This window comes from Phymastichus coffea, unplaced genomic scaffold, assembly GCF_024137745.1.
Source record: "Phymastichus coffea isolate CEN01 unplaced genomic scaffold, Cenicafe_Pcof_1.1 PCOF00116, whole genome shotgun sequence".
NCBI lineage: Eukaryota > Metazoa > Arthropoda > Insecta > Hymenoptera > Eulophidae > Phymastichus > Phymastichus coffea.
The window spans coordinates 684,691-699,493 of record NW_026706927.1 but is presented as its reverse complement, the minus strand read 5'-3'; the positions used below and the strand labels follow the sequence as shown (position 1 = coordinate 699,493).

Here is a 14,803-nt window from a genome sequence, read left to right as displayed (position 1 = left end):
TTGTTGACTGTTTGTCCATGCTATTTATCCTACATCAGCAGTGTTTCAATTTCTACATACATACGTATTGAATACTACGTTGAACGATAATAAGTTAAACATACATATATCAGTAGAAATTTCAACATCTTAAATACCTAAAGTATCGTTAGTGATATATCAACAAGTAGATTTGCTGGCCTTTTGCAAGGAGAAGCTGGAGAATTTATCATAGTTATTGCTCGGATTGCGCACACAATTTTGTATTCGACATATTTCAACGCCATCGTACATTCTTGGGTTTCTCATCGGAGGATTACACACATTGCAGTCCGATATTACTAAATAAGCCTTAATGATAAATAATGAGATAATGTTCCTACATCCCCTCTTTTTAGTCATTGCAATAAAGGTCATCACTAAGCGCAATTATTAAGAGTAATTCTTTTTCATATACCCTTCTATAGCTGCATTTTTTAAATACTCCATAAGTCGCCTTTAATTGATAGATTATCGCTTCAATTAGTAACATTTGCCGGTAACTTATTATTTATTAATAAAACCTTTATTGATAATCATAAAATGGTACTGAATGAACAAGGAAAATTCTTAATTACATGAATGACATGTGATTTTGAAAAAAGCACGCGAGAAGAAGTTTGATTAACTAAAAACCATAATTTAACATTGAAAACATTTTCTCATAAACTTCAAAATAGATTCTAAATCAAATGAAAGGGAAACAAGGTAGAATGTATATTTAACACATGCTTTGAAATATAACAATTTTATCTTCAAAAATTAGATTTAATAACAGCTGATGTTTGAGGCAAATGCATTTATAAATATACAATTAGCTATTAAGATATAATAAAAAGTTGTGTAGAAATCTTCAAGGGTACAAAATTGTTCCATGCGATAACATGATTATCTCATCAAATTAATTTGCTTACTATAATTTTTTATAAATCAATTTAAGAGCAACAGTCTAACCATTGCTTGATTTTATCATCTTTTTATGTAGATTCTCTTTTGTGTATTTATATATATGTATATATATATATATATAATTTACAATATATAGTACAATTAACGATTTTCAATCTAAAAGTAGATCAAATACTTCGATTCGTTTAAATTTTGTATAGATAGACTTCGATCGTAGCAAAGATCGGTAATTCAATAACAATAACATAAAAAAAACAAATAAAGAACTAAAAAAATTACTACGTTGGACTTTTAAAACTATCACAGATATATCATAAATATGGAAAAAGTTTGTAAGTTGTCAAGTTAAGCAAGTAAATAGTTAAGGCACGAGAACTAAATTCTTTTTTTATGCTCTTTCGCTACCAACATAATTATATGGAACATATCCTTTGCCACCAAATCGATTTTCTACCAGCCACCAATTTGAATTCATTTTTTCATCATGTTTCTGTAATACTTTCAAAGCTTGCCCTTCTTTGATCGGTAGTGTTCCGGCTAGATCCACCGCTTGAAAGTCGTAAAGAGCATAAACATACTGAAATAGTAGTATCAAAATTAATTTATAAATATTTCAATATATTATTTTTCAAGTATTAAAACTGAAAAGCTTACTTCTTCTGGTTTCTCGTTATAAACCTTTTCTGGCTTCAGTTCCGGATGTATCGTATTTTCCGCTTTCAGTTCGTTACTCATTTTCATTATATTCTCATAATTTGGTGCTGGTTCGTATTCATCACTCGTATTAGAGCAAAGAGATTGAAGATCGGCAGAGTATCGCTTAGCCGCTTTCACTGGTGAATCGAGAGCCATCAAATCAGTTGTATCTTCAGAACAAGCTCCACTGGCACTTGCACTTGCCTCGATAAGTTTTGCCTCATCGCTAAGCTCCAAGTATTGACTTTCCACGAAACCTTTCGAGGTACCATTATCAACAAACCACTTTGATGTATTTCCCATAGGATCTTGAGTTTTTATCACGCCGACTATGGTTCCTTTAGTTACTGGTAAATCATGTGGACTTGAACCTGTGACTGAACTCGTTACTACGTACAAATTATTTGGAGGAAACTTGGATTTTAAGTTTTTTATATGCACTGTCGATTGGAGATAATAGTTATCCTTATTCTCTTCAGTTCTTGAATTTGAGCCTCCGTAACTGAAGCGACTGATTTGATTGTAGAGAAGATTATGGTGAACCAAAAATGATTCCAATATAGCATCTAGAGATACTTGGTTAACAGACTGTAAAATAATTTCAAATGTAATACGAGAGCGATGAAATACATTGACAGTAATGAATATAATACTCACTTCTGAAACATTTAAATATCTTTTCATAATTTTGCCATTGTAAAGTTTTCGAGCATTTGTAAATGCTCCAATGCAATTGTACAAAATTGATGTGCCAGCCTCGATAAAAACTGGAAGTTCTTCTATCAATTGTTGGTTTAATGCTTCAAAATGACTTTTTGCAGTATGCAAATCATCAGACACCTGAAATAAATTGAAATAAAGTAAAATGAAGTATAGATTAGTTATTACAGTATAATAATGTACACTTACTGGTCCTCTTCCGTCTCTCGAAATGGCGGTATCATAATCAAGCATTTTGTCATATCGCTTATTGATTAATAGTTCAGGTCCAGCGAGTAATGTAATGAGATAATTTAGTGGATCTACCACACGTCTACACACGCATTCTTTAAAGTTATTCAAAAATTGAAATCTTATAACATTTCGTAACTGTCGAAGTCTCTCGACTTCGTTGCAAGGTACTCCAGTAAAATACATATGCATTTGCTCCGTGAGAACTGTGCCGCATAAAGTTTCATTATCTAAATAATCCATGCACTGCATAACATCTTTCATAAGTTGTTTTGTGCACTTTTCGAGTGAAGTGAAATCTTTAGCTAACTCGTCGAATTTTGGATCCGATGGTAAATTAGATAAGCCTAAAGTTACTGAAAGCTTAGCACTTAATCTTGAAGATTTTTTTGCTACTGAGTGCATATTTAAATTGGCCATGCGGCCAATCAAAGTGTTGTTACAACTCAAATACTTCTCAGCTATTTCTTTTTTCCTCTTATATTCATTAATATAACTAGCAACATCTGCCATTACTATAGCTGCTTCTCCAATTTTTGGTTTATCTGGATGATCGTCCTCGGTTGCCTATCAAAAACATAATATCTAAATAAAAGTTAACTTTACGGAAAACTTATAAACGTACCTTCAACAATTCGTTCAAAATTAATGGATATTTTAGAATTCTTTGAACAGGCTTGATTAATACAGAATTCATATCAAAACATGCTACTTGCATTCTTAAAGTTTCAACTCCTTTTTCAAAAATTTTCATAATTTCTCTGTTACTTTCATACTAAAGTTAATATAGAAATATTAGATTTTCAATTTTTTATAAATTACATTATTCAAGTATAAAATTTGTAAAAACCTTTTGCAAAAGCGCCAATGATGATTCATGATTACTGCAGTATCTTCCATAAGCATTCCTCATCTTTTCAGACATTTTCAAAAAACAAGGTCCTATAGTTTGATAATCTTCATCACAACCTTTCATTGCTCTCTGAATCAGTTCTAATAACTCCTCAGCTACTGCAGTAACTTCAGAAATATTTCCAAAGAGAGTTACTACATCTATTCCTTTAGATTCTAAAAAGTCTGGATTATGTAAGTTGAATGTTTCATAAGTCATTTTTAAGTCTCTCACATAATCTTTTTCAGTTAGGTATAATTCTGTTATAACATTTTGTCTTTGGTCAGCACGTTTTTGTCTAATTAAGGTACCTGCATCAGGTTCTTCACTTGGATCACAAGCAACATTATTCTGTTTTTGTAAAGGAACTCTTCCAGGTGTGGGTGCTGGAGGTGCTGGTCGATGAGGTTCTGACAATCTTTTAGATCTTTCTGCTGATCCATCATTCTCATCTTTCTCTGTATTCCTTGTCATTACAAAATTATCAAGAGCATCATGGAAAACATCATCATGCTGATCATTCATTTTACTTATTTTAGTAAGATAGCTTCTTGGACAAAATCCAGTTTTACCATGATTATTTTTTACTGTCACCCAATCTTTATTAGTCATTTCTACAACAGTGACAATCTCTCCTTCTGAAACACTTAAATCACCATCCATTTGTGCATCGAATTGATATTCTACTTTTACATGGTCATTTATCTGTAACTCATCCATCCTTTGTTCATCATCCTGTGCCTTAACACTTTGTGATTCAACACAGTCAACAATGACATTTACATATGATACTGGAAAAATACCTTTGGCATTATTTATTATACCTTCAGCCCACTCGTTATCAATATACCTAACTAGTTCAACAACTTGTCCAGTTTCAAAACTCAGCTCATTTGGAAATTGAGCTTTAAATGGAAACAATGATATTGCATATGGCTTGAGAGCTGATGCATTATTTTCTGTTGTAAAATCAATCTTTGGTACTGCATTTTCAGGAAATAATTCATTATAGTCTGGTGCAGGATCATCATAGTGAAGATGAATGTTACTCGGATAACTATCTCCAAAATCTTTATAAATTCGACCACCAATAGCAGATTGTGGAAAAGTATTATCTCTGGAAGAATTATTGGATGGTAGCTCATTATAACGAGCTTGAATACTATTTGTGTAACTTTTATGCGCTTGATTCTGATTCATCTCACTCATAGTAGATTTTTCAAAGTTATTTATTATAGAAAAGTCAGAATGATCATCATCCACCTCATCAAAGGTTGATTCCTCTAAGTATGTGATGAAACCTTCAGGAAAAGTACCCTGATTTCCATGTTCATTATAACCTCGACACCATCCATCATCCAAAATTTCTGTGACTATAACAATTTCTCCTTCAGTTAAATCCAATTCTTCATCCAATTGTGCTTTGAGATTTGCTTTCACTTTTGCTGTTCTTTTTATTATATTTTTCTTGTTAGGTATCTAAAGACAATAAAATAGTGAACTTTTCCAATAATAAACTAAAGCCCTATCATTAAGTATGCAAATTTATATTTATTTTTGTACCTTTAATTGATTTGTATCAACTTGCCAAACATACGAAGCAGGAAATATTCCTTCTCTCACATCTGTATGGCCTGACAACCAGCCAGATGATGCTTCTGGATTGCCAATGATTAGTTCACCTTTAGATATAGATGTGAGTTTAAATTGATAAAATGAAACAGATAAAGTACAGTTCATGTAATAATGATCATTTACCTAGGCCAAAAGTTATATCACCAGGTTGTTCCCCACGGAAAGGAGCAATAGAAATGAATAATGCTTCATTGTCATTTATACGAGGAATTTCAACTTTATGTAAACACTTGATTGGAAACTTTCCTACTTTGTGATTTGATTCACCATAACACCAATGCTTATCAATAACTTTTTCAACCTAGAATAAAAAATAAATTAAAATCATTTTCAATTTTTGGAGTATTGTTTACATTTCACAGTCATAAGTGATAATAGAATCAAAATAAGTAGTTTTAATAAATTACTTATCAAAGAATCAACAGTTGTTCAATATCATAAAACGTATCTCGCGATTACATCAGCAGCAATCCTTTCGCACAAATATTATGCAATTATGCAAGTTATAAAGATATATATTTCCGCGTAGGTAAATTATAAATTCTCACCAAAAAGTATTGGCCTTTAACGAGACTCAATTCGCCATCTTCGGTTGTTAGAAAGTCATTTAACACTTTGGCAAGTGTCCCTGGCTCCATTCTCAATCAAATTTTTTCTTTGACGACATGCGGTCTGATGACAGCTGATAATAACAAGAATGTAAGAAAAGTTTGCAAAGTTTTGTCAACTACGAATTCCGTAAGAAGTGTTTGCAGAGAATATGGATGTTAATCCACTAATGTCAATTTTTTTAAGTTTCTTATAAACTAATTAGCTAAGATGATTCCGCATCACTCAATAGATAAAAAATATTATTAGTATTTTTTGCGCGTCGCTAGTTTTTAGAAGAGAAATTCGAATTTCAATTTGGAGGCTAAGCTTCAACCTTCAATTAAAATTAGCTATCATCGAGTCTTATTTAACTATTAAATAAATATGCGAAGAGCAATTGATTCCACATTCAACGCGCAATCATCCCTGTAATCTTCGTAATCAAATTGCCGATAAAATAAGTTAACTATCAAACGATAACGAATGTTATTTTTATAACAGAGAATCAGTGACAGTCAAATATCGAGACGACCCTGGGATGGGTTATATAGGATAGAATATATATAGGAATAAGAATGGGTTATTTCGGAAAATAACCTATTCCTATTAAAGCAGCTCTTATAACTTTAATATAATTTTGGATTTGGAATTGGGGGGGGGGGGGGGGGGGTACAGAAAAAAAAAATTTAGATAATTTTAAATAGTCCAAGTAGACATAGAGCTATTTACTTACAATTTTTTCAGAAAATTCACCATTTTTCTGCCAGGATCACAAATTTTATTAAATTTTTGCATTTTACTGTGTTTCTATGAAAAACGCTGTATAATTCAAATTCTACAGGGGTACAAATTATATTTTTGGATTTCGTAGATGGTACAAATTAAGAAGAAGACATTCATAATCTTTTACATTGAAATTTCACGATTTTTCCGCCGAGAAAAGAGATTTTCCGCAGCGCGGAAGACTCGAAATTAGAATAGTCGAATTAGACTACGAATTCATTTTTTTCTCAATATTTTCAAGGGGTTCAAATTCCAAATATTTTTCCTATCAGAGTTTCCTACTTTATCATCCGAGTAATCAGCTGTTTTTGCGGATGTAGGAGTTTAAGAACACACGTTAACATGACTAATTAAATTTTAGAGTGTAAAAATTACTATAAAACTGTTTTCATTTGGTAAAATTTAAGGTAAAGCTAGAAATATATTTTTTTCTTAAGAAATAAAAGATTTTCCTGTAAAATTTATCAGTATTACAATCGCACAAAAAACATTGTATTATTCAAATTCTACAGGGATACAAATTAGTTTTATGTATTTGTTGGTACAAATTAAGAAGAAGTCATTCATATATATATATTTTTTTAAATCGTATATTTTTCTGCTGGAGGATAGATTTTCCGTCGCGCATGCGCAGTAATACGTTAATTTGTGATCACGCATGCGTATTGGCTTATCGGCGTCTCAGTGAGAGACCCACCGCCATCTAGTAAAGTAAAGTAAAGTAAAGTACGTTAATTTGAATTGCTAATCTACCCTACGAAAATCTTTTTTTTCTCTATTTTTAGAGAGGGTACAAATTCTAAAAAAGCATTTTTCTGATGGTACAAATTAAAATGAAACTAGTGGTATTTTTTTCTTTTATGATTTCAATCATTTTTCTGCCAGGAGTATGAGTTTTCCGCAATATCGATTTTTTCGCTTTTTTTTTTAAATTTTTGGAGGGTACAAATTCCAAAAAATGAATTTTCGGGTGGTACAAATTAAGACGAAGCTAATGGTATATTTTTTTTTTTAAATCAATCATTTTTCTGCCAGGGTTGTTTCGATGTCTCCACTCTATATTCTCCAAATTTTTTATACTTAAAATACAGCTCGACTAAATAAACAAAATAACAATGAACAAAGTGTAAACGGCCATGTAGTAATAGAAAGGATTTGAATAACAGAAAATTCAAATTTTACGACTTTAAAAGCAAACAACCTAAAAAAATAAATACTTTTGTTTGGCTTTGTGTCCATTATTTTCAAAGCATACAGCTATGAATCATGACGTGTACATTATTTATTTTTTAAATTATTTTAAATGATCAGCCAGTTAATAAGTATAATGCAATTTACTACAATTTATTTATTTTACTTGTACTTGAATTTGTCTATATTGATATTGAAAGAAACTTGTTTGGTTACAGATAATATGGAACAAAGGGAATATTTGTCATTAAATAGCATCTCTGTGTCTATTTATTCATCAGTCTCAAGAGACTTGATATTCAGCTAATTATTGAAGAGGTAACATACTGCATCAGCTGAAATAATGTGACAGATTACCTTGACTGTGACTGAAGTGATAATATTGCTTTCTTGCCAGCAATTCTAATATATTTGTTGAAATGAAACACAGTCTTTCTTACCTGAAGAAGATTCTTAAAGACGTAAATTAATTTTTTGCTATGTGATGTTGAATCTATTATTTGATTCTTTATTCCGGTCATATGATTTAACAGAGATGCCCAAACACCAGTCACGATGCAAGTGCATTGCCATTATCTCTCTATTGTATATCCATTCGTTGGTATTGTACAGATAACTAAACAATTCACTGTATATATACAGTTGTGTACTTCTATGGCGTCTTCATCAAGGATCACCCCAAGGTGAATGTTCGACCTGTATGAGTTTCCGAATTTCGCTTGAACTACATTATATCTAACATTTTTCAGGTACCAAAGAAATTGGCTAGCAGTAACAATTCTAGCGGCAAAATGATGGCCATGGCGTGCAGATGCCAGTTGCTCTACTAGATCGTACACTCGATGCTGCGTCGTACAGTGTGCATCAAAAGATGGTCGTTAACAGTTTTATCGCTTTCCTCAAAGACAACGAGAAGCATATATGCAGCCATTGCTAATAAACAAGTACAAACTGACTAGTAACAGTTTTTCCCTCAATTCCCTTACGATAAAAATCAACCTAGATGTCGATGACTCAACATGTGACTCTCGAAGGTTAAATAAATTCCTAGCCATTGCTAATTATATACGCGGATTCTAACTTCATCAATTCGCAGAAGCTCCTCAGGTCCTCTCACTGCAATATCTCAGCTGTCGAGCTTTTGCTACTACCGCTGCTACGGCTGCTTACCAACTTGATATGTTATACATGATCTCCAGGTAGTCATTTGCGTTTGCTGTTGATATATAAAAATTTTTTAATTCCCTAGAGCTTATGCATAATCACAAAATTTACAGGATTTGATGAGAACTGTTCAAAATAGCAATAATTTTATTTTACAACAATTACAGCATAGTGCCAATTTTAGATTTATTTATTGCAATAACTTGCAAAATTATTTATCAATCAAACCAATACTAAAATAGGGCCAACTCATTTGCATACCCCGTCAAAAAGCCCAATCTGATAAAAGTTTGTTGAACATTCTATAGATACGCTAACATTCATAACAAAAAAAATTCTAGTCGAATACAGAACTTTCTTCTTTTTTAAAGTCGACGATACAATCATTCTCGTATTTGCATGAAGCGATTCAGGTACTTTGATAAGTTGATGGCCTCTTCAACAAGTAGCATTTCTAATAAATATCCTCTACAGAAAATATTTCAAAAAATACACTACTATATATATATATATAAAATTATATCGTAAACAAAGAAATTTTTATTATATTTAGTCGTCGGAACTTACTATTTGTCATTTTGATTGTTTGTGAATGTGCCGTTCAAAAATGTCTCACGAATCAGTGTAAAATAAATAAATTTTTTGGAGCTATATACAAGTCTGCGAACAGTACCGGGGTAACTTTACTGACTAATTGGTTTTTTATCTAATCAAACATTTTTCACGATTTGCTACTAGTGAGTTGTACGTTCTGTTCATTGCATCGTTAATATTTATACTTGTAACTTGTAATAACAAACCGGACGATAAATAATGAAATTCAATTCTCAAGTGAAGTTACTTTTTCCTATTATTATAAACAATTTATACTTATAATCATACTTATAACAATATTTATTTATAAACAATTTTTTTATGAATTAATATCCATTATACTTAAGCTTCTTTATAGAAAAACTTCGTTTTTACATTTATTATTAAAAAATGATTTTCTTCAATATAGTGCATTACAATTTTTAAAAGCTAACTGCTCTTCATAATTGCAGCTGTATTTTTATAGAACATGTTATATTGCAGATAATTGTTTTGAGAAGATAATATCAACGATGGTTTTCAGGTACATGTTCTTGCCATGACTTTTATTGCCTTTGGTACAGTCACACGAAACTGGACTTATTGACAACTTCATCGATACCAACGATTTTTGCAAAGCATACCGTTAGTTGCATTTTCACTACCATTCGATTTATTTTGATCCTTTTTAATAAAAATATATTATAAACAGTTTCAGGAATTATTCAATCTTTAAAAATTGTGAAAATAAAATACCATCCTGAACTGTTTTCACATAACTTGAAATATAAGACGCTTTGAAAACCTTCAACATTTTTTACGATGAAACTCTAAAGACAGAAATATATCAAGATGAAAATGAACAATGTATGTGGAATCTTGCAGTACATCTATTAGCCTACATGAAATATCATAATATGTATTTATACGTTCAGAAAAATAAAGAATAAGTGAAAAAGCGGTTAAAAAGTAATAGTTTTTCAAAAATCAGTAAAGTTTTTGCGGAAAATGTAGAAGAAAGTACACTTTGTACCAGAAAGCTTCGAAGTCAGTCATCCTTAAAAATTTGAACCTGCTGATAATATGGAAAGAATAAAAATGTTCTTAAAAAAGATGAATTTGTTTCTTTACACGAGATGAAGTATTGTATACAGTTTAAAGATATAATCCGTAAAATTTTGTATAATATACGTTTTGAAATTATGTTTTAGTCCGTAAAGCAAACAAACAAATTTAAAGATTTCGTTAAAAGATGGTTATTCAGTATTTGTAGAAATTTTAAAAGATATTCTACTGAACTATAAGCTACCTCCGAATATATTGTATTACGATTATATTAATATTAAAAGTGATGATAAATTTTATAATCTTAGGGTTGTAAGTGATATAGAAAAAAAATGACATCAGCTGATGATTAAATATATTAAAGCTCAGAAATAAAACATCCATGAAAAATTATGTCAAAATGGAATACCAAATTCGTTCTCGATATTTGAGTTAGGTGTTTTCCCTGGATGGACTTGTTTATTTTATGATTTACGCGATATTAATTTGATAAAACATGTTTCAAAAAATCAAATCTATTTGATAAACACTCGAAAACGTCAGTCACAATATGTGATGTTTTGGAGAAACTTGATGCGCGGTGAAAAGCAAATTGAAAGAACTTTTCTTAATGATAAGAAATTTGTAATTGTTATTTTTGTTTACTGAAAAGAGATGTAATTTACATATATGAAGAATGCAGACTGTACTATAGTGCTAACTGCTCGTGCACTGCCGGGGGTCGTTTGGATCTACAATAAACATTTGAAATTTACTGGTACTAGTTGTGAAAACGATATTCGTTATTATTTGATAAACGATTAATTTTATTATAAGGGCTTATCGCTCGTTGAACGCAAAATCGATTGCACTTATTATATTCAGTTAATAATTAAATATCACTCTGCAGTGACTTAACATTATAACTATCAATCTCCAAATTAAAATTCGCATAAAAATGACAGTAAAACTTTTTGTCAATTGAATGATGTGAAATCGTTGAAGGTTTTTAAAAAAGTTGAAAAAATTGAAAAAGAGTGGATTTCCATCAGCTCTGCTAGTTTACTCATTAATATTCCCTTCCTTCATACTTATGAAATATTTCTGTAACAATAAATTGCATAAGTGTTGACTCTCGGAAAAGTGAGCTTGTGAAGGTTGTTGGAAATTCCAAGGATTCTCGCAAAGTGAGAAAACAAGCATTCTATTTAACATTATACTTATATATTTATTATATGCATATGTATACGTAATAATTAATAAAATATAATGTTTATAATGTTAATCGTATGTCTACAATCGTATTATTATCTGTTTTTTTCCAATATCGTCATTGTCGCCGTTCTCAAGCACATATATATTTCGTGAGAGCGCTTGAAAAAGTTCATTTGTTCGCTTGTTAGTTTGTGAAGTTTTGCAAAATCGAGTAAACGCAACATTAACAAAACGCAATTGGCGAAAAAGCTACGAAACGGTAATCACGCTACTTTACAATGTAAACATCAGCAATGTATCATCCATTTTTTTTTTCTTGCTTATTCCTCTCATAACATAGTTGGTGTATAAAATTATCCGGCGCGCAAGCACGCACGCACACACACGCACGCACGCACGCACGCACGCACTCACACACACACACACACATTACTTATACATAATTATCTTTGCGATGACAGTTTACATATCCAGTTATGATTCGTAACAATATATAGCTTCGGTATACTTGCGGTCGTGTGTCTGGTGTATTTTCATTTATTTATTATCAACATCTATATCCGAACCCTTATGTCCTGTGCATCCTTTTCTTTTTTAAATTCATATATATATATATATATATGTAATTTGCTTCCACGTATATATAAATATCTATGAAATTATTCCCAGAGATTTATGTGCATAACCAATGGCGCACGAAGCAAAGCAAGAGGAGGAAAAATTTCCACTAGAATAGCTTATTGTTTCGTTAATGAGACGTACGCGTTATAATTCTGATAAACGTGGTGTGTATGTGTGTGTGTGTGTGTGTGTGTGTGTGTGTGTGTGTGTGTGTGTGTGTGTGTGTGTGTGTGTGTGTGTGTGTGTGTGTGTGTGTGTGTGTGTGTGTGTGTGTGTGCGGCTGGCGATGACGACGGCGATGACGACAGTGTCGAAAACGTTCGGTCAGCAATGTCTCGCGCGCGTTATTGCACGTGCGCGCGGGTCTCCGTTTTCTCCTTTCGTTTTATTCTTCGCGAAGTGTACACCTTTAAAAAAATATATGTAGAGGTACAACGGAAAGACAATGCTTTTGTTTTATGACTGGATAACAAAAAGAATCGAGCTTTACTCTTTACTTCCTTTTATTCGACGTGTACGGGTGCTTCATCTCGCTCTTCCTACTTTTCACCAGAGATACAGTGTGTCTAGGAAAGAAGTGCGAGCTATGCGACGATTACAGTAGTTAGAAAATCAAATGTTTTTTTTTTCCTTTTCACGCACAAAAGAGAATCGTGTTCATTAGTCATACTTCACAACAGGCATTGTTTAATCGTTCGCGTTCATCGTCATTTTCAAGAGAATGGGAACATTTCGCCGCTCGCTAGGCGCTGCGACTTTGTTTTTTCTTTTATTTTTGCTAAAATTGAGAGATGTGTTATGTATATATACACACATACACATCTGCTTATATATCTGTGTTCTTCGTGCGCGTGAGTTCACAAAGAAGTCACATCGCTTGTTGTGAGTTTTAAAACGCTTTCTTTCATAAAATTTACATATAGATTCTTTAATTTGCAATTAATCCTCCGCGACAAATCGTCATCGTCATCAGTGTACGTGAGTTTCTTTTCTCTTTTTTTTTCGTCCATGCGCCGAATACCGATAACAAATTTCTTGTCAACGTAATACTTTGCGGTCAATGCCACGTGATTTATCCGCGGAAATGCGATGCCGTTGTTTAGCAATTTTTCACGTTTTCGAAAATGAAGATACACGTGTTTCTTCAGCATCAACTATCAGACATTATTATCACGACGATTTGCAGAACTTTCGCTCGCCGCCGCGTTTTCTTATCCCCGGTGTTTTCTCGTCGTGCCTACTAACGATATTCTACGAAATCGAAAAATTCATGGCGATGTGTAATGCGCTCGAGGAGTAAGAGTTACAGCGCGGGATAAGAAAAGAAGACGTAACACCGCATCGTCCGCCGAAATGCCATTGACGCGTCGGTACTTGCGGCGTTTGATGGGCACCGGAAACAGTCGGGTAAAAATACTCAGCAAAAATAATTTGATCGAACGAGCAGCGCCTATCCCCGCGCTGCTTCGAATCTGATATCGATTCGCTTGCACTTTTTATTCGTCGCGCGCTACATTTACCCAACTCTTTCCTCCCTCTCGATTTCTTTTTATCATTTCGCCCTTCTAAGCGCGTAACGAATATACATATATACATATACATATACATATATATATATATATATATATATATATATATATATATATATATATATATATATATATATATATATATGCAGAATATATTGCGGAAAATTCTATTAGCAATAGGTACCATGTGTTTCTTCAATGTTTTTGTCACTTTTCTTTTTTTCTTGTTGTCGTTCGTTAAAAAAATACGGACGCGAAATGTACGAATGTCGAGTTCTTTGTTCCGAATGGACGATTATTATGTAATTCTTTTTGTTCATTATTATTATTATTTACTTAGCAAAAAGGATTTGAAGATTGTACTGCTTTTTATTTATTATTTTGTTATCATCCGCGGAAACAAGACTTTGCCATTTTCGACGAATCTCGCCTTTTTCAAAATTGCAATAGCGCACACGTTGCATGCGTTTGTATGTACTTGGCGCTTTGGTAATCAGCGTCGACAGGGATTTAATTAAAGAATCCACGTACGGCAGGATTGTTCCAAAGTCTCATCTCCGAGTAGTCTGAACATTTATATTTGTTTCTGGTTTTTCGCGAAAATTCGTTTACGACAAACAAATCGACATTTCTTTCGTTTCACAAAAGTATATAGATTCATCTTTTGTTATTTCTTTAAATATCTCAATAATTTTTTTTACTCGGTTCCCGTTTAATCATTTGCTACGATTTTATTATTTAAAAAAAAATCTAAATATAGAATTCACGTGATGTATATAGATATATATATAGATATATTTATTTATTTATCCATTCGTATATATATATATATATATATATATATATATATATATATATATATATATTCATTCCATATAGATTTTGTTTTGTTTTTTTTCGTCCACACTCTCCTCGACGAGAGTACATAATCATGATTTTTTTTATAAATGGGGTTTTTGACTTTCTCGAAAGCGCATTACTATCTAACTAC

The 14,803-nt window shown here is 32.0% G+C and overlaps 1 protein-coding gene and 1 long non-coding RNA gene across 2 annotated transcripts; one reads left to right on the top strand and one right to left on the bottom strand.

Annotated features, from left to right (window-relative positions):
• Positions 1–529: 529 nt before the first annotated feature.
• On the bottom strand, positions 530–5,834 carry LOC131670808 (dynamin-binding protein-like). The gene is made up of 9 exons (XM_058946749.1): positions 5,650–5,834; positions 5,225–5,402; positions 5,030–5,148; positions 3,425–4,945; positions 3,200–3,349; positions 2,533–3,141; positions 2,281–2,463; positions 1,582–2,211; positions 530–1,504 (listed from the first exon to the last, which is right to left on the bottom strand). Exons 1-9 carry the CDS (start codon positions 5,737–5,739, stop codon positions 1,316–1,318), a joined length of 3,669 nt encoding a protein of 1,222 aa, XP_058802732.1. The 5' UTR covers positions 5,740–5,834; the 3' UTR covers positions 530–1,315.
• Positions 5,835–7,548: 1,714 nt separating this feature from the next.
• Positions 7,549–14,566, top strand: LOC131670841 (uncharacterized). The gene is made up of 7 exons (XR_009302483.1): positions 7,549–7,797; positions 7,885–8,127; positions 8,200–8,349; positions 8,416–8,700; positions 8,763–8,865; positions 9,948–10,048; positions 10,116–14,566. It is a non-coding gene; the product is annotated as an uncharacterized LOC131670841 (long non-coding RNA).
• Positions 14,567–14,803: the final 237 nt, after the last annotated feature.

What these genes read in the sequence shown, in the direction of transcription:
- LOC131670808 (XM_058946749.1), bottom strand. Translation starts at nt 5,739, where the DNA reads ATGGAGCCAGGGACACTTGCCAAAGTGTTAAATGACTTTCTAACAACC. An exon ending in TGATATAACTTTTGGCCTAG is followed by an intron (nt 5,149 to 5,224) that starts GTAAATGATCAT and finishes CTATATCTAAAG; the next exon opens with GTGAACTAATCATTGGCAAT. An exon ending in CGAGAGACGGAAGAGGACCA is followed by an intron (nt 2,464 to 2,532) that starts GTAAGTGTACAT and finishes AATTTATTTCAG; the next exon opens with GTGTCTGATGATTTGCATAC.